At 34.0% G+C, this 22259-nt stretch overlaps 1 protein-coding gene and 1 long non-coding RNA gene across 2 annotated transcripts; one reads left to right on the top strand and one right to left on the bottom strand.

Annotated features, from left to right (window-relative positions):
• Nucleotides 1-1257: 1257 nt before the first annotated feature.
• On the bottom strand, nucleotides 1258-21890 carry LOC128167182 (uncharacterized). Its single transcript, XM_052832757.1, has 6 exons — nucleotides 21788-21890; nucleotides 3442-3724; nucleotides 2992-3201; nucleotides 2518-2733; nucleotides 2364-2420; nucleotides 1258-2262 (listed from the first exon to the last, which is right to left on the bottom strand). The coding sequence occupies exons 2-6, from the start codon at nucleotides 3722-3724 to the stop codon at nucleotides 1934-1936; spliced, it is 1095 nt and encodes a 364-aa protein (XP_052688717.1). The 5' UTR covers nucleotides 21788-21890; the 3' UTR covers nucleotides 1258-1933.
• On the top strand, nucleotides 13019-14426 carry LOC128167183 (uncharacterized). Its single transcript, XR_008241221.1, has 3 exons — nucleotides 13019-13364; nucleotides 13535-13663; nucleotides 14080-14426. It is a non-coding gene; the product is annotated as an uncharacterized LOC128167183 (long non-coding RNA).
• Nucleotides 21891-22259: the final 369 nt, after the last annotated feature.

Below are 22259 nucleotides of genomic sequence, written 5' to 3'. Positions count from 1 at the left end.
GTGCATATTTGGCCCCACCCGTGGTACCCCAGGGGTGGTAGAGCCATGAATTTCACAATTTAGATTCTTCTTACCATAGAGATGCTTCACATCATAAATGGTAACGATTGGCCTTGTAGTTTTCAAGAAGATTGTTAACGCACAACGACGGACAAAGACCAATTGCAATAGGTCACCTGAGTGACTCAGGTGACCTAAAAACTCCTTCAGACACTTTAGAGATTTTTGAAACCCCAAAGAACATAGAATCAGAAAGTGTACGCATTGATATTTTATTTGTTGTCTTGTCTATAAATATATTGCATTAACAAAACTTGGCGGAAAAAGAAAAATCATTCATGATATAGAAATAAATCGACGTGAAGAAAGATGACGAGGGTAAATAGTAAATATATAAACCGTGCATCTGGTGAGTCGAACTGAAAGAAATAAAAATACCAGTAGGAATACCCTTTTACTTTATCAAGTTTGTGAAATTTACTCATGAAAACTCTTCTTTTCTAAGACTAATCCAAAATAAATTATCACTGTGACAACAGTTAAGTATATTCATAAAAAGAAAAGATTAAATAATTTATTTAAAGTTGAATACATACATGTAGATACTTATGATAGTTTTCAAATTAGTATAAAATTCAGGAATGAAAATCCCATTATAACAAAAGGATTTGGAGACCGTGCTTGACTTGAGCATACTTTTATTGTACTAACACACAACTGGGACAGGGCACGAGTTCTACAATCTGTTCGCCCTATGTAATTACAACTGCATGTAAATTATAATGAACAAAGACATCTATCCATATTTTACTTAAAAAGAACAATGCAAACAAAATATTGCATTTTTTTTTTTGCTTAATACAACGCATAGAATTCATTTCAATTAAATGAACAGTATTTGCAAATATTTCCGTTGTACGTCCACATGTTTAAAAAAATAAATAAATAAATAAAAAATCATGTACATCAACCATTGTTACAGCTCATTTGAATAGAAATTATATATATATATATATATATATATATATCATTTGAAATGTATGTATCTTATGTATCTATGGTGATTGTTCAAAACTCCTGAAGATTTTAATGAAACCGGTAGAGTTTTGAATCGGCTTTCTGTTATTTTTTATTATTTATTACTTGTGTGGATTAACTTTACTTATTTTGGATTATATATATATATATATATATATATATATATATATATATATATATATATATATATATATATATATATAATTATATATATCATAAGTAAGAATCTTTGAGCGCTTTTAAATGACAAATGTCACGTGGCATAGTGTGTTTTCCTTTTAAGTCTACCGTACAATATCTGTAATACAGAACACTTTTGGTGGGAAACTTGTTTGTAACTAATAAAATCTACAATTTCAAAATATCTACTACGATCTGTATACTAGTATGTAGAACTGTTTATTTTTTTCAAAACTGTTTTTTACAACCTATAAAATCTTTACAAAGCAACTCCCAGTTATTTTCATCTTTTTTGTTGTTTTGATCCCCCCCCCCCCCAACCCCAACCCCCAAACTTTTGATCACCGAGTTTGTCTGTGCATGTACATGCACATTCCACGAAACATGACATTGAATGCTTTAAATATATTCCCCATCCAATTTTCAAACGTGAGATAATTTAACTCAAGTTTTTTAAAATCAAAATTTGTTTTAAAAAACCATTGACAGATCTACAACAGATCTACAACGCTGGGCGCTATTAGTCTTCTAATAATAGCGCGTTTCTGCAATACGAAACGCCATGCATGCTAAAAATATTACCTTATTTCTATTTTTAAAAAACCACAAAAACACAAACGTTTTTGCATAGAATGTAGCACAAACTATCTTTGTAAAATAAATATTTATATCCTAAATCTATGTGAAAGTAACGGTGAGGTAGAGATACCCGTATTTAGGCCAGGATAAGGCTTTTTGTTGTTTTGATATGACAGTTACATATATTGCACGTGCGTGCTCGCTTGGACTTCCCTGCCATGCTTCGTTCGTGGCAGGACCTGCAGACCACGGCGTGATCGCATGGCTGGTACAGCACCGCCACCTCGTTGACCAGACAGATCTTACACAGAGCCCGGGCCACCGAGCACTCCAGATGAATAACTCGTGACTTGAGTAGGTTGTTCTCTTTTTGCACCTCCTTCAACTTCTGTTGTTCGATTTCAAGGCGCTTTTCAGTTTCATCATTTTTTTCCCGTAATTTGTCAAAACGTTTACGGAGTTTTGCTACAAATAATAATCAAAAGATGAAAAATAGTTTTGATCAGCATCACTGTAAAATGCCAGGTAATATATGATAATCATTTCAAAATAAAACTTATAATTACAAGTCTCGATGCTTTTTTCATAGAGTTTAGAGAATCCATAGGGCGTAGGTGGATATCCTGCAAAAGCAAACATATTTTACGAAAAATCACAGTCAAATATTAAGAAAATTACAAAATTCAGTTTATCAAGAAGGTAAAAATAGTTTTCCTATACCATGACTCTTAACAAACTCTCGGTGGACCCACTTGAATTCGCCAATCGTCATGTCTCCATGGCGATCTAAGACAATGTCCCTGAGCTCAGTCTCGCTGTAATCGTTGGGAAGACTGTATCCCATGTAGTTTGTGTACCCTCGTCCAGGAACAGCCGCCAGATCCTGCATGTGCTGTATCGCTTTCAAGACGATCTTTGCAATCCTTTCGAGGGCATCTTTGAAATAACCAAGTAAATGTTACGCGTTCTTATCTAAATGCTTAGTCCAGTGTGCTTATAGCCTTGGGGAAATCGTTTCATTAAAATTTCTTACAATAAAAATGTTGACAGCGAAAAACAATTACCAGGAGTTTCTCGTCCAGATTACAAGAACATGTAGTTATTTTCATATCTGGACAACTACTGAGTATATTCTTTTGAATTTCAGATTTAATATACATGTCTCATATGCATTTTTATTCCCCAAGAACGTACTGTGCTTGTGTAGATAAACAAGAGCAGTAGCAATGGTGTTCCAGTCGTGGTCCTGAAGGATTGCCTTTACGTGTGGCTGATCCTTCTGGGACTCCAAGTCCAGCTCCTGGCAGCAGTAGCTTCTTCTTCTGCTGGTGGAGAGTTGGTTGTCACTGCTTGCTCTAGGTCGGAAGTCTTGAGGAGTGACCGGCACATTGTTTTCAACTGCAACTGTAGGGCAAAACCGTAATTATTGAAAACACGTAGAACACCTTGAGATACATAACCGGTATTTTAGCCTTCATTTGGCATAATACTGGGGGATTGACTGTTTAATTAAAACATGTATAAATAGCAAAAAAGCACTGAGCATGATTATGATAACGTAACCATATCCTTTTGGGTTTTTAAATTACAAGTTCAAGAGTCAATAAACATGCACAGATGTCATAAAAGTAAAAAAAAAATCACCAGATGCATTCAAATTTCGTTTCCGTTTCCTTCTACGGATTCGCCTCTTTTTTCTGAATAGTAGGTCGTCTGCAGAGGAGAGAGAGGGCGTGGGTTGTGAACGTCCACTCTCGTAGTTTTCCTCCTGGACTATTCTCTTTATATTCGATGGGCATTGTTTTCTTGTGCCAGTTTCTCCTGAAAAGTCCCGTAGCCAATACCTGAAGAGTGAACAGGACAGGACCCAGACCACCAGGGTAAAGCCTGCAGCAGTGGCAGTTACCTCGTACAACTCCGAGTGCATCTGACAAAGTCAAAATCAAGCAAGGAATGTCTTATTGTATAAAATATTTTTTTCTTTTGAACCATTTTAAAGAAATCACCTAATGTAGATGAAAACTCTTTGAGATTCAAAATATAAATAATCATTTTACATGTAGTGATGTAGTCCATCAGTGTACATAACAGCAATAAATATATTCAACATTCCTATTTTTAAGACATGGCCTTCACCAGCAGACACGTAGCATCGTTTCAAAAGTGGGGGAGACGGGGTACACCAACCACAATATCCTGATCCGTATCTTATTCCATCCGAGGGGGGGGGGGGGTAAACGTATTTTTGAATATCTTTATGACAATGTTTCAAGCCCTCCCTTACTGTGGCTACGTTCTTGGTGTAGGAAATATTTTATAGCTCCTCCTTCATATTGTATTAGCTTTACATGGTCATGAGTGCTGCTAATTATTCAGATGTACCGATGCACTTACTAAGATGTACGACGGCGTATAAGTGCCATACTTGAAATTGTAAGAAAAACAAAAGACCCATTCGCCACATCGCTCTTATGAGCAACAAAAGCCATTATGATAATAAAATCAGCTTTATGGAGTCATTAAAAAATATCTGTAGTGAAATAGATCCAGTATGTAATATATAGAGTACTTTTTAACGAGTGTATCTTCAGATAACAGACGAGGGGGCTTGTCCCCCGAGTCTGATATCTGAAGACGCACGAGTTAAAAAGTTACTCTATATGTTTTGTATCGTTGTTTTCAATGCACTGAGTTGCCCGTGATCTATCAAAATTTTGTTATGTTCCATTTTATATGACCAATGAAAAAAGAGCACGTGATTCTAGAAGTTAAGCGTAATACATTTTATGAAAGTTCCATCTACCTCGCCCTTTTAAGCAAAAATGCCGTGGATGACGGTTGTTATTTTATGCTCTCGCAATTCTTAGGATATAGTTAAAACCGACTTCCTTAAATAAATTAGGAAACCTGAACATTCACAATCTGTTAATATGCATCTCCTGGAAGAAGATCCTAAACAGAATCACTGGTTACGGCGCTTTGTGTTAGAGGTACAAAAACAGAATGGCAGTGAATACCCCCGCGTCCTCTTTTCGTTGTGTGCGGATTACTGCGTCATTTGCGAAAGGAAAACATTAAATTTGAATTTTCTTGATGAACATGACGACCTTATTGTCGTTTTCCGCAAAGTTTTAGATGTTTGCATGAAGGAATTATTATCAAAAAGCTCAGGTACCAAAGTGCGACAAGTTGATTCGATAATGCCAGAAGATGAGGAAAAAATCTGGACTCGTGGAGTACACCGGATTTAGATAATTGTGGATTTCATTTCGAGCCATAATTAAGTGGCTGTTTAAGCAGTAAAAAATGTTTTCTTGTAATAATTTTTATAGCTGCTTAAAACATTTCACAGAAACTGGTATGTTCTTTGAACTTCATGAAGCACATGAATTTGTAAATGATAAATACAATTTTCTTATTTTTTTGCTACTCTTTATTTTTTTTTTAAAGTGTGATCTATCAGAAAAAAAGTGTGATCTATTACAGATACACCACATAAAACTGTTGTGTATCAAGAAAAAATGAATTGCTGACATCAAAGGAAAAGCTCACAAACAATGATACAAAAAAACGATTAAGAAAATTGTTAGCTTTCTTCGATCGATTTCTTCCTCTTTCTCTCTCTATTAAAGTACTTGTAATTAAGGTCTTCCGTTTCCAACGGAAGACCTTACTATTATTCTGAAAAAATTTCAAATTTCTTATTAGGGTTTTCCGTTTTTCAACGGAAAACCCTTCTGTTATTCTACTGTTTCTTATTATTATTTTTTTTTTTTTCCCGCAAATTTTGTGCACGAGATTTCTCGAACATTTTTTGTCTGATTGCTATGAAACTTTCAGGGTACGTAGATGATATTAATATCTCTAGACGTTTTTTTCAAATTTTTAAAATTCACTTCCGGTTACGAGTTATTGCCCTTTAATTGAAAATTGGGGGGTCTTTTGTCCAGAGTTGATCTCGGGAACTACAGATGATAGATGCATGAAATTTGGCGAAATTGTCGGTAACATTTTATAATTTTGCTGGCATGAAAATTTTGGTAATTTCTTTGTTAGTTTTTGAGCTATTTGTCGCCAAAGTTTAAGATTTTTTCGGGGCTGAAATTTTGTTGCTTTTTGTATTATAACCTTTAAACTAAAAATATTTTGTTAATACATATAGAACAAAAGTTGTTTAGAATAACGAGAGCTTTCATTTAAAATTAAGAAAAAAGGGCTGGCCCCTATAATTAGGGGTCAGCAGCTCATACACGTATTTTTCTGATAGCAAAAATCGTTATAATTTTATGAAAAAAAATTATTTTAGTTATTGTTAATATATTAAATAATGTCATTTGGTATCAAATTAAACAAGTTCTGTCCTATATTTTTTTTCAAATTTTATAAAAGAAATATGTGAGAATCGTACATGAACGAGTTAATATGTCTACATAGACACACAAGCGAACAAATGCCACATTAAGGCCCAGGCATTTACTGCATTACGTTGTGTTGCGTCTTAGATAAATTTTTGTGATTCAATTTCATTTTTTTCATCTATATCATATATGAATTCAATGAACACACATTATTTAAACGTTCTATGTGCAACTATTTGTCGGGGCGCCCCTGTTTGTGACCCCCGCGCGCGCGCGCCGAATGTAAACAAGTAACGAACGGCATTGTTGAAAAGAGAGAGCCGTAATGCAGAAGAGAAGTTGTGTATTCTTTCGGTGTACACATGCATTTTCAATTTGCTGTGAAACATATGAACATGCACAGGGAACAATACTACATATTTGTTTAAGGAGGATATTTTTCTCGTGTGAATCGTTTACGAGGAAATTCTGACAGCCACACTTCTGTCGACGATCAGCCGTTGATAAGCTACGAGTAATAAAGGAGAAAAGATGGACATTAAAGTGTGTGATTTATGTGGATGTTACTGAAGAAGGTGAGGCTTTTACTCCTTTAAAAGTTTCTTGTTAACTGGTTAAAATTTAGTATATAGTATAGATGTACATGTAAGTACATGCACACTGTTAGATGTTTTTGTTATGGTGTGGGTGTTTGTTTACTAACGTGTAATTTTTACATGTTTCATGGGTGTTTAGACTCGCTCGAGGTTCATGGGGGACTGGGAAGGGTAACTGAATTTATCTATTTAAAAAAATAACAGATTGTGAATTTTCAACTCAAAATTCAAAGCAGGGTCTAATTAGAAACATATCATATATTCTTGTGCAGAGGACTCCAAATGTAGTCATGAATACCCTGTAGACATAACTTCAAGTAAATAGAATTGTATACTTCAGACTTCAGAGTTAAAACATGACTTTAATATCTTTATGATGCCGATCATTGTATCATTAAAGACGTATAGCAGACCAACGGGTACCCGGTACATGTACTTGTACATGTAGGTTACAAGTTAGAACTATGCCTACCATTCTACCAGTTCACATAATTTTTCTTGTTAAGGTAGTCCTATACTCGGCACTAAATGGGCTCAATCATTAAAAGCTAAGCTTTAAATGATAAATACACATTCTAGCAATACATATACAAAAGAAAATATGTATGTTTACATGCTAGTTTGTTTGTTATCACCTCTCAGATGGGTGTACCCCCTTGCGAAAATTATTGACAATTATGAAATTTGCCAGACGTCCGTTTTTCCTAAAAATAATTACCAATTTTGGGAAAATTAGAACTGAACATACAAAATAGAGTATAAATATTTATTTAAGCCATATCTCATCAATAATTTTGCGCAAATTTTTGTAAGTAAGTACGCTTTATGGACCTGATGTATCAAAATAGAATACGAAAAGTGCAATGCTAGTATCGCGTTTGGTAATTTTTTTTACTATTTTATGGACTCAAACTTAAATTCATGGTGTTTATTCTATAGATTGACATCTTAGAAAAAAGATTTGGTAAAATAAATTATATGTTGACGGATTACTTTTCACGCTATAAGCTCTAAACGAAGTAGACCCTGACGAAAAAATCCGTAAAAATCACATTTTGCTACAGTTTTCTGCCTAGATCTGTCAACAATGTTAGATATCATAAAAACATCAATTAATTGACGATTGATTAAATTCGAAATAGCTTCTGTCTCTAAATTTAAACCGGTTTTAGTAAAAGAAAAAGAAGAATGGGGGGGGGGGGGGTCAAAAGAAAGAAGATACACGCATACCTGAGATCCTGGTTAATCAGAAACTTTCATTTTACTTTAACAGAATCGAGTTTCTCAACATTAATCATTTCTATCTCTCATAGAATACATATATTACCGTTCTAATTGCATATAATTGCCATTGTTTACAACAGCGATGTAGAGCAAAATCAATACCGGGTATCAAATACACTTTGTAAAAGTCGAACCAATATTGTAAAATCCGTATTATGACGTAGTGCGATACTCGGACTACTTTAAGCAGTTATGATGTGTACTTAAATTGTCCTTGTTAATGTTTTAAATGTAATTTTTTATTCTCTTTTTTTAATCTGACTACTGGCAGTACTGGCGTGCGAGCAGTTCTCGCCGAGGACCATTTCTCGCTGGTGCACTGTTACATCATATTTTCGTATATAATTTTATGTGTTGATAAAATGACGTAACAGTGCACTGGTGAGAAATGGTACTCGGCGAGAACTGATCGCACGCCAATATTGATTAATTACAGACAAAAACTGAAGGTTGCGAGTGTTATTTTTAATTGAACAACATTGTTTAAAATAATTCTTTATATATGTGACGATCAGACCGGTTTGAATACCAGTGCCAGATAGCTCAGTTGGTAGAGCACCTGACTAGAGATTCAGGGGGCCCAGGTTCAAATCCCTTCATTATTTCTCCCATCCTGTTACAATATTGGTGTTGTGACCAACCCCTGGAACTAACAGGTTAACTCGATCCTGCCAGGGATGATCTTCGAGGGTGAAGATCATTTAAGGGGGAGGAATGTGACGGTCAGACTGGTTTGAATACCGGTGCCAGATACATGTAGCTCAGTTGGTAGAGCACTTGACTAGAGATTCAGAGGGCCAGGTTCGAATCCCACTTTGTTCCGTCGTTATTTCTCCCATCTTTTACATATACATGTATATCAGATATATGACAGATGATTAAGGTCATCACATGTTTTGCAAGATGCAATAAGTGTTAAAAACCTTTACTTTACAACAGAATACATTTAAGTGAATATTTATGTTTCTTGTTATTATTTGGTGTGGTTTTCTTGACAGTGTCACATAAACAATTTACCCGCTCCTAAAACACAAACTTTCTTTTTGTGGATTCAGCTTACCGCTGATTGGCTGCTGTTGCAGCAGACAAATAAGATATGCACGCACAAAACACAATGAACTTATCAGAGAATGAGTTGAGTTTATTTAAACTGTTGGAATTTGGGTATTTTTTTTTTAAATGTATACTTGTGACAAAACATATATGTGGTACATACAGCTGTAGCTTTATGAAGAAAATTTTGGTTAGACCATATATACCTATCATGCAAGTAAATGATATTTACAAAAAACTTGCAATTTATGGCGCACGAAATATACGCTAGTTTTATAAAGATTGACATACATGTAATGTACCACATTCTTTGAAAAATAATCTATTAAAAATTCTTCTTTAAGTTTACTCATACATGTTTTATGCTTATTACACGTAGTATTGTTTTTAAAACATGTAATTTATAAGAAAATAAACAAAAACCCTCGCTAAATTTATTTGCAAACAAAAAATACACAGTAGAATTGATAAAAAATGGTATACCAGAAGCTAATACCAGTACATGTACTTTGACGCTGTTCGGTGGGTAATATTCGTTTGTAATTTACGAATTGAAATATTGACTGTTGCACTACAAGTATGGTAATAAACTCTCTCTCTCTCAAACTCTCTCTCTCTTTCTCAATTTGATAAGTGTTTATACCTATGAAAATTTTTTTTAATATTATATTATGACTTGATATGCAAATTTTTGATCTTGTACTGCCTAAATGTTATGTCATGTATTGGGATATGTCATACTTATTACACTGCATGGTCAGTGTATTTTTTACAGAAATACTATGCATATGTTAATGTAAACACAGCTATTACTAGTACATGTATGTAAACACAGCTAATTATTTTTTTTATTTATTTCAGCTCAAAACAGACTCTTGTTACCACATGGCTTTTACCGGTACCTGTTGATTCTTGTGGGTCAGCTCCTGAGATTAACCTGTCACCTCTATCCACATGCATATTCCTTGTGTTCTACAGACTATTTACTGGTAATTCAAATTAAATCCGATAATGCATGAACAAAAATGGAACTTGAAGAAAGCATCATGCCATGTTGTGGTTTGTGTTTGATAAGAAATTATGAAAACAAAATTAAGGCTGTTTAAAGAAATTCATAATTGCTGTGAAAATTTGTTTTTCAATAAAAGTATACAATTATGTTTCCTTTATTTTTTATTTCATAAAGATATTTAGATGTGTTTACATAATTGAACCCCCCCCCCCCCTCTATTTAATTGTCTGCATTAAGATTACATGTAGGATATGTAAATGTACATTTGACTTTGAAATAACATCTGCTATGATAATTACTTTTGAAATGAACAAGAAACAACCTATTTCTACCTTTCTAAGGTATATATGCATAAAAAAGTAGAAAAATATGTCAAATTTGAACATTTTTCATTGAAATCAACTCTGTCTCCAGCTACCTGGGTGTGTTTGAATTTAATTCTAATTTAAGGCAGATGTCTAACTTGTAGGTTGTAACTTACTGTTTTAGCATGGTTAGAAGAAGACTAGAAATCAGAATAGATTAGATATTCACTAAATATGATTGTTAGCTTACTTTTTTCATGAAAACAAGAAATCACAAGCAGGACAGCTGTCTATTTGTTAATTAAAATGGTACAAATCATCCAATAAACAAATAAAGATCACATTTTAGAATCATTGATGATTGTTTTCAAATATGTGTGAGAAATGACTCAAGGAAATTGCCACATGTTTCATAAAATTAGGTAAAACATTTCAAACCATGACTTTTTATGAAAATCAAAAGATTGGGGGGTGGGGGGTATACATGTAAGGGTATTTCTAAGTGATGTGAAGCTTTTATCATGATTATATCATGTAGGCATATGTTGTATTGTATAAGGTTTCTTTTTAAAGGTGGTTGAACAAAAGTTGACCTCTAAAAGGTCAGATAAAGATGTTTTACTATGGAGAACCCTGTAAATCTGTGTTTACTAAAGGAAATTGGAAATGGTGGGTTCACTTAAATGGCCATATTTTTATTAAACCTCAATGGAATTGGCAATATGTGGTATTCTTTTTCTCAGAATTGCATTAGCTTTCTTATTCTAAGACAAACCGTCTTTTCATAAAAATGTTACTGTTCTAAGTTAAAGATACAAGGAACAGTTTCGGATAAAGAACCGTCAATATTTTTGTAAAATTGAGAGTGACTGTACTTGAAGGTTTATCATTGTTGCGTAGATTCATGAAATGAATTTTAATGATTACCAATAGTTAGAGGGATGTCTCTTGTTGGAATTGGTAAGCAATATTAAGGCCCCTAATTTTAAGTACATGAGAAGCAGAAATAAATTGTGAAACTTGCGGCTATGACAGATATGTTGACTTTACAGTGAAATTGAAGGTTACAAACGGGAGGTTATATAACATGAAATGTAGGTGGATAGGATATTATATGCCTATTTAGTATTTACTGGGTATGAGGACAAATTCAAGTTTATTGTCCCCCAAGACAGCAAATATTTAATGAGGCAAAGCCAAGGGAAATAGTAGCTGTTGAATGGGACAATAAACTTGCTATTGTCCTAATAGTCAGTTAATTGGTATTTCATTATACAGAAGAAAACTTTATTTGTCAGCGATGCAGAATTTCTTGATGATAAACAAATTAGAGTTAAATCAAACTTTGTATTTAATGCGGCGATCTTATTAGGTCAGAGGTGTTCCGAGTTTAAGGTGATATGGGACACTTCCATGTTGTGACGTATTGTTTATCGAAATAAACAATAAAATAAAGTGTAATTATATAAGTACATGTAGTTTCTTCTCAAAAATGGTCACCTAACTCCTTAGCACAGTGGGTTAGAGGGTTTACTAGGAACCTATAAGTCATGAGTTCGAATCCCGCTGGGGTTTTTACAATTTTTACCTTTTCAAATATTTTTAAAAGCTATTTTTTGGTTAAATATTGTAAAATTTGAAAATTCTAAACCGGTGAAAAGTTTTCAATTATATAGTACTTTAATCCACATTAATATCGACAGATGTCCCATACCACCTTAAAAAGGAGGGAAATCAAATTCTGCTAATGAATGGTTTTGATGACTATTCACCATGGGCAGATAGCATGGATACTATTTTAGATAAAAAGGCATGTTTATGCGGGCGCCTTCTAGTGATCAATTTGTCGGTCTGTCCATCCGAGATGGCTTGACAGGAGCATAGCTTCTCTCCCCTTGGCCCAATCTGGCTCATACCTCATCCACAGGGTTCCTTTGGTTGAAGGATGTGCAGTGACCTTGAACCATGTTTTTAGGTATAAGGTTAAGGTCATAGCAGAATTATATATATAAAATCCTTGTCTGGGGCATATCTTTTTTCCCTTTGGTCCAATCTGGCTAAAACTCACAGAGTGTCTCTATGGTTAAACGATGTGCAGTGACCTTGCATGAAATTTCTAGGTAACGGGTGAAGATCATATCGGATCATGCAAAAATCCTTTTTTGAGAGCATATATAATTTCTACTAACCCCTATTTGGCTCAGACTTCACATAAGCAGAGCTTTTGAGTAAAGGGTGAAAGGGTGTGTAGTGACCTTGAACCTATTTTCAGTGAAAAGAAACTGTGAAGGTCATATCAGAATTATATTTTTAAAAATCCTTGTCCGGAGTATATCTTCTCTCCCTTTGCTCCATTCAGCCTCATACTTTACCCACATGATGCCTTTGTTCAAAATATATGCAATGACTTCGAATGATATTTGTAGATGAAGAGTCAAGGTCATATCAGATCACACAAAAATCCATATTTTAAGAGCATAGATATACTCTCCTTTAAGCCCCTATTTGGCTAATATTTTACCTTTACAGAGTTTATTGGTTAATGGCGTGCAGTGACCTTGAACCAAGTCTGTCAATGTGAAGGTCATAGCAGATCTTTTTAAAATTAGTTTTAAGGTGGAAGGCTACATCGTCAAAACATGTCTGACTTCCGTTCGAAACGCCATTGTGTTCCGGATTGATAACATTATGTCGTGGTACAAAATAGCTATACACCGTTTAATTGAACTCTTCTAACTAAGGAGGTAAGATAGGAATGAAATCACCAAAACGCTTAGAAAATATGTCAATTTTCTTCCTGTTTAAAGCTTTTAACTAACATTGATTATCAGCTGTTTTGTACGGAAAACGTGGAATCTAAATAATATACCGTTTCCCTGCTCTGCTGCTATTGGCAATACATTTTTGTCATGTCATCTGCAACAGACGATCATACATATGTGGCGGATTATCGATATAGGTAAGCAGATGTCAAATTTTCATTTAAACTATATATGTATGATGAATATAAAACGAAAGTACCGTAGTACGATCTCTTGAATTGATCCTAACTTCCCAAATTAAAACATTTGCAGTAAAAGACTTTCACTGAAACTTTGACATTAAACCAATGTATTTTGATTAGAATAGATACAGCTAGGTAGCAAAAGCAGTGGAAGCCCAGATTTGCAAGCCAAATGAGGGAAAGACAGAATTCTGAAAAAGGAGCATGTTTTTTTCATTTCCACACATGCATGTGTATCACTATGGACATCTAATGTATGTATTAATATGCGTATGGCTGTTGTTTATAATTGCTATTGTATATAAAAAAGTAAAAGGCAATTTATAATATAATTAACTACTAATATTTTGTTCTGAAGAGTTAAATATATATAATGCATTCATCAATAATATAATTTTTCAGCTTCAAACATTATTATAAGCACTACTTATCTTATATCTACATATTTAGCATAGACTTGTTCCTTTTTTAATTTTTCTTCGTGATTTTTATTAATTAAAAAATTGATCCCAAGATATTTGAGACCATGTGAAATAAAGAAAGACAACTCTTAAACAGGATCTTTCATACCAAGATTTTTGCAATAATTAAGTATTTCCTTTAATTTTTCAATTTCATTCAATTTCTTTTCTTCATCCCATTCACCAACGAATATTGTTTATGTTTTCAGGTTTTTGTGAGATTTTGTCCAGCAGTTTGCCTTAAAAGAATTTTTTTATATTTTAGTTTCATATTTATGTGGATTCCAATAAAAATCATACAAACTTCATTCATGATTTTTTTGTTTTTTATTTCTAAACTTAATAACATTTCACTTTCATAAGAATTTTAAAACAGAAATGTTTAAAAATTTGATAAATAAGGGACTATCTGGAACCAGACTGATATTTTAAAAATTCTCTAGAAAATAGTGTATTGTATTTTGAGGTCTATTATTGTTGAATACTGTGCCTAGTATTGGTAACAAATGCATGCAACAAAAATCTCCTACACTTATTTGGTGTAGAGATCCACCTTAAATAGTAGATTATTTTCCAAATATGCTTAATCTTGGTCAGATTGTATGTTAGGGGGAATGAAATCGAATTAAAAGTTCTATGCCAGCTGTTTAGTTATAGGTCAAGGTCAAAGCAGAATTCTCTGAAATAACGTAAGCGGGGCCCTTTGAAATGTTCACCATTTCAATGTTGTCTGGTTCATAGTAATTTTACATAGAAAATATTCACAGAAGTACAGTAAAGTAAACTTAACATCGATCAGTTTCTGACAATTAATGACGCAACGAGCACACAGTACGAAAGGTCAACCTTTTGAAAAGCAGTGAAGAGGAAAAGTTGCTCAGAATTATGTTTTAAACAAAATTTATTTTTTACATAAATTTTAATTTTGCATTCTGGGTTAAGAAAAAAGATGTTAGTTCAAGGTAAAGTAAACTTGTACCTAAAATGAAGTCAAATTTGTTAAGTCGTACTTAAACACATTGGTTTTTTTGTTAAGTCGTTCTTGAAATGGTTAAGGGTTTTTGGTTAAGTCGTACTTAAAAACATTCGGATCATGTTAAGTTGTACCAAGAATCATTCGATTTTTTTTTATCTTTTTGTACTTAGGTTTCTTTGTTACTGGATTAAGAACTCTGCTTCTTAGACGTACTTCTAGCGTTGCTTTCGACATTAGCGGAAAACCCACTCGTTGCTTTGCAACGAGCTTTGCTCTAGTTATTTTTTTTTTTCTTCTAGACGCCAACTTTGATCCTTAATATCTCGCTCGTTTGTTCACCGATTGTTTTGAAATTTTCAGGACTGATAACATGCCGCGTGATGTTGGCGTTGCATATTTTAGTTGAGGAAAATCCCCATTCGGTTTTGAGTTATTCCCCTTTTAGTAAAATTTAACGACTTCTTTTGTCCAGGGGGGTTTAGCTATAACGATGGCTGGCAGAGTCTTAAAGATAGGCTGGTTTGGAAGCTAATACATTGAATTTGTGCGAGATATATTTTATTTATTATTTAAATGCAAATAAAAGGGGTGGTATAGATGTTGAAACAAAGGCAAGAAAAAAATTCAAAAAAATTCGCGTATTTTCCGTGTTAGTTTCCTACCTGATAAAAATTTGTTATAACATGTATTTTAAAAGATCTTGGTCTTACCAAGACCTTTCATTCGGTATACAGAAAAAGGGGCTGGCCCCTATAATTAAGGAGTTAGATGCGTCAAAAGTTTCTTGTCAATAACTTGTAAAGGAATAAAAATTTCTAATGCATTATTGAAGCAAAGTTGTAAAGAAATTAATTTTGAATCCTTCCGTGGTATTCAATTTAATGTTTTCGTAATTTATAGCCAGTATTTGCAGAAACAATTGTTGTCAGTTCGGTCCATTTTTGTGGGGGTGCGCACGTTTAGGAGGTTATGAAAGGGCTTTTTGTAATGCACTAACTGATACATGCAGCGCGCAAAAATAATTCTACATAAAATTCCCAAATGTTTTTATTCATATGTACATATTCATTTCATAAAGATGAACGTCTTTGACCTTATTTTTGTTGTTTGTTTCATAACTGTGCCCCTTTCTATATTTAGATGCATTACGAGACTCAGGTAACCGATCGATAGAAGAGTCGCTAGCTGTATTCAGGCCGTCGCCTTGACGACAGTGCATATGCTTGTAGAGCTGGACGTACACATGTTTAACGCCCCACTGTGTTACTGTAACAGAGACATTTTGAATTGTTTCAGTACTGGGAGATGTGTTAATTAAATGGTTCGAATGCATGGTAATTAAACTCAACTTTTCTACAGTACGTATACACGGCCGTCATATAAAGCACAATGTGTATTACTGACATGACAAATGTACGCTGGCAATTTAAACGAACGCGGGATTGCTCCCGATAGAACATTTCATTTAAAGCAAAACAAAATACTGATTTCCGATGGATATAATATTATCATCGTTGAGATGATTTTAAAAAGTGAACTTAATATTCGTATACGATAATATTTGAATCCAAAGCCGCTATTTTTAAGTAACGGTTATTAGGGATACATGTATTAATTATGACTTGCCCCGCGTTTCACGTTTTTTACTTGCAATGCATCTACAAACGAAAATACCAAACAACCTTCGGCAGCAATTTATAAATAATTTATTACATACTAGTACACAATATTAAAGAGATAATTAAATAAATTGTGCTTTATAATTGTACTCGCTATCTTCCGTGGAAATAATGGCATGGAAAAAATGTTGTTCAATGTTCATCAAAAACGATGTAGCCTTAGCAATCGAAAATAATTAACAAACTGTATATTGATAGATTGACACATTAACAAACATTCAGACCCGCAATGTATTTTTTGCAAATTCTATAAAATGTAGACTCAATAAGTTAATTTTTCCGTTTGGGGTATTTTGAATCACATGTGTACGCTATGTGTACATGTACATATAGATTAATAGCCATATAGATAAACACTTTCAGTGTTGAATTTTTAAGAGATATTTTGTACATGCAAAGCAATCCAATGCAAGGGCTATTAAATTCGAACAATGTACATACGATAGGGATCGAACTGATACTGGTTCTGCTTGTTCTACAAACAGCGAATGAAATGCGAAGTATTAGGGTGTTATTTTTTAAACAAATAAGTATTGCTCTCTTAAAACCTTGCATTACTAAACAAAGTATTTCATCGGAAGCATTATTAGTTACCTTAGCTGCATATATGTAGCTCTCCTTCTGGAAAAATTGAGTACCATCCGAAATTTTTCATAGCAATAGCTTTCCAAAAAGCTTGCCTGACTACCCAAATTTATTCAATGGAAGCATGCATGTATCAATTAGACTATCTTATAAGAAATGAAATTTAATTTTCGCTGCGGATCATAAATTATTAAACTGAACGTGCAGAGTTTAGAAGCAATTTCAATCTTTTTTTTTCGATCGAGTGCATGTACCTGTATATCACTGGAAATTAAATCATTTCATTATTTTAAATCATTTTAGGAATGTACATGTATCGAATAATCTCAAACAGCCAAATTGAAAATTGAATTTGTTATATATTAGATGCAAAATCAAAGACATTTTGTTATTTCTAACCATATAGGAAAGGATATTCAAACACGTACATGTAGCATCGTTATTTGAAAGTGTGTGTGGGGGGGGGGGGGGGGGTTTAGGTGGGCAGCTTCATCAAAAAAAAAATCTTGACAAGGAATTTAAAAAATGGGGAATTTTGAAAATCCTAATCCGTAGGTGGGAGGGGGTATTTACATTTTAACTTCAATTTAATTCAATTAGAATTACTTTATTTTTTGGTTCCATTTATTACATGCTCCGACAAAAGTGAAAGATCCATGATATCTCTATTTATTATATGACCAGTTAAGAAAATAGAGTGGGTAAGACCATCTACACATCATATACTCTGGCCTAACTTGGACTCGCCCACTAATCGGCGAGCCAAAATTATGAATGAGACGTATTATGGCGCGAAGTCTTTCTTTACCATTCACGCAACAGCTGAGATCTCAGATAGATCCATCGGCATAGATCCACTGGGAGGGTGTCAACTAATAACTACATATATTATACTTTGGATTGAATGTTTTAGAAGAAATCTATCGAATTAACATACACACTTAATTGACTAGCAATTGTTAGATGTACATTTACATTTGTACACGCGAGTGAAACCCTTTTCCAGATGAATGAAATCGCCCAATTGATCGAAAATCGGGTCACACGTACCCCACTTCGGCGAATTACTTGTACGTAGCCCCTCCAGTAAATATTCCAATTATATGAATTTATATTTGTTTTAATTAATCCAAACTGATGATTCTTTGTTAATGATGATAATCCAACACCAACTATTACTTACATTGTACTACTTAGACAATGTGTATCATCTTGCGATGACACCTCCCTCTTTTTTTTTGACCTTTCAAATATGGCAATCGATTTTTAAATCAGGATTACACACGTGCAATGTGAAATGCCCTTTTAATTGAACACTCTTGCTCATTGTGCTTATTACATCCCATATAACGTTTTCATCAATTATGAATATAAATGTTGACACATTAAAGATGCATCCTCAGGCAATTATTAATTCAAGCTTGTGGGTCCCCCCCCCCCCCCCCCCCCACTTTTTCTCACAGCAACTAATTTTTTTAAAATTTGCTTATAAAAAATTGAATTATCAAGGATGTAAAAAATTTATATAAAAATAAGGAAATTAGGATTGAAATTGGGAGTTTTTTTTTTTTTTTGCTTGTCAAGATTTTTTGGATGAGTCTGCCCCCCCCCCCCCCCCCCCACACACACTTTCAAAAAAGATGCTACGTGCCTGCATAAAGATAACAACATTCAAGGGCCTTCCGTCATTTTCAAGCCATGATAAACATGATAAAAAGGACTCTCAAAATAAGAAAATAGACGCAAAGTAAACTGCATTCATGGCATATGTTCACATTGTATGATGTGTTTCAAAATTCCTATTTTGGACTCGTCCACTATAACTACGAAAAAATTAATGAATGAGGCATCCTGATTCTGGCGCGGAGTCTTGTAAATGAAATTTCCATTGATCTGAATGGATTTTTCCGTGAGGGTCGGGGTACTAGGTATAAAAACAAATTTAATCGTTCAAAGTTTTGAATTGTTAACAACGATATATCAGATCGAATGTTTTAGAGCGATTCATAAATCCAAAATACAGTCATTTTTAATCTGTTGACGCGTGAGCATATGTATTAAGTAGGCGGGCATCCCTACACCCTATTAATTGAAGACAAATGAAATCGCGTCCAGCAGAACTCCCTGGCATTTTAGTGTTTGTTATTATAAATTTATGATTTTGTTTGTTAATAACAATTCAACATCAATTATTAATTAACAATGTACACTCTAGTACGCTTATAGACAGTTTTGTTGCGATGACCCCCCCCCCCCCCCCTCCCCGGACATTATACCTATTTTTAAATCAGGATTACACACGTGCTTGCATGTGCAGAAGACAATCTGGAACTTAACTGATAACTATATCATCTCTTTGGAGATTTATTTCTCCGTAAGCAAATACGTGTAGTAACTGATACATGCAATTGTGAAAACCATAGAGGAATGCATAATCTGCGCATAATAACTAACTGATTGATGCAATATTTCTTTTTTCCAACATGTTTTAAGTCAATGATAATATGAAAATATATGCTTGACTTCATATCGGAAATTACTCATTTTCTTTATTCCCCTTTTCAATAAACAAAACAAACCAACAGACCAAATTGATCCAGATAGATAAATTATCAAAAATAAACCTAAAAAACAAACTACACTTTCATCCTTCACCCACAATATTGCCTTTTCGATATTTGTCATCGTGGTAGATCCGTGTAACAATCTATTAAGTAGGTGCTTGCACGACATAGAACCGGCCCTTGCTGATCAACGTTTTCATTAACACATATAAAGGAAAAAAAATATTTAGATTTTTTCTTGGATTTATTTTGATGTAAATAAAAAAGAGAGGAAATTAGTTCTATAATATATATATGCGATGTAAATCTTTTTTCCACGCAATATTTCGTATAAAACAACGAAGAGTAGTATCTTGAAACTTCATTCAAAATTTGATTAGACCTTTAAATTGTAAAATGCTAACATTGAAAATTGTGCCCGATTTCTTTTTTTTTAAGATAAAACTTTATTTAAAAAACTGATTCTTTGAGACAAAATAAATAAACATAATCAGTTTGATATTCTCTAAGTGCAGTTCTGTAGCTCTTAGTCTGAAAAAGAATCGGATGGACGACCTAGGACCCAGATCGTCCATCCAAATTTCTTGAATATTGCCATTTCTTTCGTACGCGGACGCATGTTGGCCAAATACTCACCAAGACTAAATGGTTCGTATTTTAAGTTTTAACTGCGTTTAAAGGTAATATTGGAATTCCGATAATTTTGAAAATGATTAATTAAATAAAAATCGTTAAAATTACCGTCAAATTACCGGCATCGGCCTTCCCCATGCGCGAATCAAGAAGAGTAGGGTGAGGGTTCCAGACCCCACCCCAACCCCCGCAAAATTTCTTTCCATTACATGTACAATATAAAATTACAAAAATATGCCTCGGACATCCCCAGGCAAACTCAAATAACCGTCAGACACTCAACCCCCACCCCAGGAAAATTTTTCTTATCTGCGCATGCCCCCTCCCCCCCCCCCCCCCCCTCAAAAAACAAAATTATTCTTCAGAACCCCCTGTAAAATTTCCAGGATCTCCGCATACATTCTAAAAGATTCATTGGCCCTTGCTTTCGATAAAAAATGCGAGTAAAATGTTTGGTCTTTTTACGTTCATACCGGGCATACCCACTGTGTGATTATAATCGTCGTCCATATTCTGTGTATATTGAGTCAATTATGATGATTCGATAAGTTTCTCAAAATAAAATGCACATGCAAAAAAACAACATGCGGCGAATCAAACTTCAGACAACTTTTAAAGATCTTTATTTGCTTATATACATGTACTTTGTTTCTTTTACACAGTGTTTATACATCTAATATTGCACCATGGTCAGGTATCAATTTTTATATTACGTCACAAGTATGACGCAGCTACGACGGAAGACCTAATCGTTGCTTGCAACGAGCTCGTCTCTAGTTTCTATCAATATAATTAAATGAACAACTTATGCTTAATCTTGTGTTCTCGTAGTGTTCTTGAACCTTAAATTGTGTGTTCAAAATAATAAAATAAAATTGTTGAACATACACATGTACATGTAATATAACGTACAAACAAATTACAAATGTACTTTAAAACCGCTCAAACGATTTTAAAAAATCGTCCCAACGAATTTAGTAAACGATTTAGAAAAATTCGTTTGAGCGGTTTCATTACTTTTAAAATTGTTCAAACGGATTTCTAAATCGTACAGACGATTTTCAAAATCGTTTAGGCGATTTTATTTAATTTTTCTGCAAAATTGAAATGACTCTTTTATGCCGTCGTAGTATTGAATGATGTGCACTTTTGCACCGAAACTGAAAGTGAAATCTGTAAATCCCAGATCTCAACAACACGACATTGGGAAACGGATCCGATCAGTGTAGAATTAAATCTAATTCATGATTAATGCAGTAAGCTAATTAATTAAATTATACTTTTGATAAAGTAAAAGCCCTCGGTGTCTTGTGAATGTCTGCTTGCACCGATCAGTTATGTCAGATAGTGGACACGTGGCATATAATTCTTCACACCTATACTATAAATGAACCTGAATGAGCCATAAAACATATTCATGTGATACCGGCTTGTTTAAGGTTCTATTTATAGGGCTTCAATATAAACAGATACTACTTACCTTGCCTATATAGCTATATATACAGTGCACTGAAGAAGCTTTGATACCCCCCCCCGCAAGGTCAAAACGTCATAGAACTATATGTCACAGATGAACATCCGCGGGTCACTTACAGGATCTAGGTCGGGGTGGTTTTTGATATTTAATTAATCAATTTTTTCCCCTATTTTTTTTTAAAAATTAATTTTTTTTAATTTTAGGGTGGGGTGTTCTATAATCTCCATAAACCTGGACCCTTCAGCCACAGTCGGATGCACATGGGGGAAAATCCTCCGCGGTTAACTTGTGCATGCGAGGATCAAGAGAGGGTGGTCATAAAAATAGGCATCGGACCGTATCCGTCACCCCCACCCCCCCCCCCCCCCCCTCCAACATTATCTCTCTAACACTACCTATTCCGCAAGAAAAATTGGTTGATCCGTGTATGCTGAGGACCATCATCATTAAATTTTCATTTTCACATTAAAAAAAG

The sequence above is a fragment of the Crassostrea angulata genome, chromosome 10 (genome assembly GCF_025612915.1).
Source record: "Crassostrea angulata isolate pt1a10 chromosome 10, ASM2561291v2, whole genome shotgun sequence".
Lineage (NCBI taxonomy): Eukaryota > Metazoa > Mollusca > Bivalvia > Ostreida > Ostreidae > Magallana > Magallana angulata.
Note: the sequence above shows the minus strand (reverse complement) of the source record. Positions and strands in the feature narration are given on the sequence as shown.

Bases quoted from the DNA above. Each gene is read 5' to 3' on its own strand.
- LOC128167182 (XM_052832757.1), bottom strand. From the start codon at position 3,724: ATGCACTCGGAGTTGTACGAGGTAACTGCCACTGCTGCAGGCTTTACC. The intron at 3,202-3,441 runs GTGATTTTTTTT...TTTGCCCTACAG, and splicing joins ACGAAATTTGAATGCATCTG to TTGCAGTTGAAAACAATGTG. The intron at 2,263-2,363 runs GTAATTATAAGT...TATTATTTGTAG, and splicing joins TGAAAAAAGCATCGAGACTT to CAAAACTCCGTAAACGTTTT.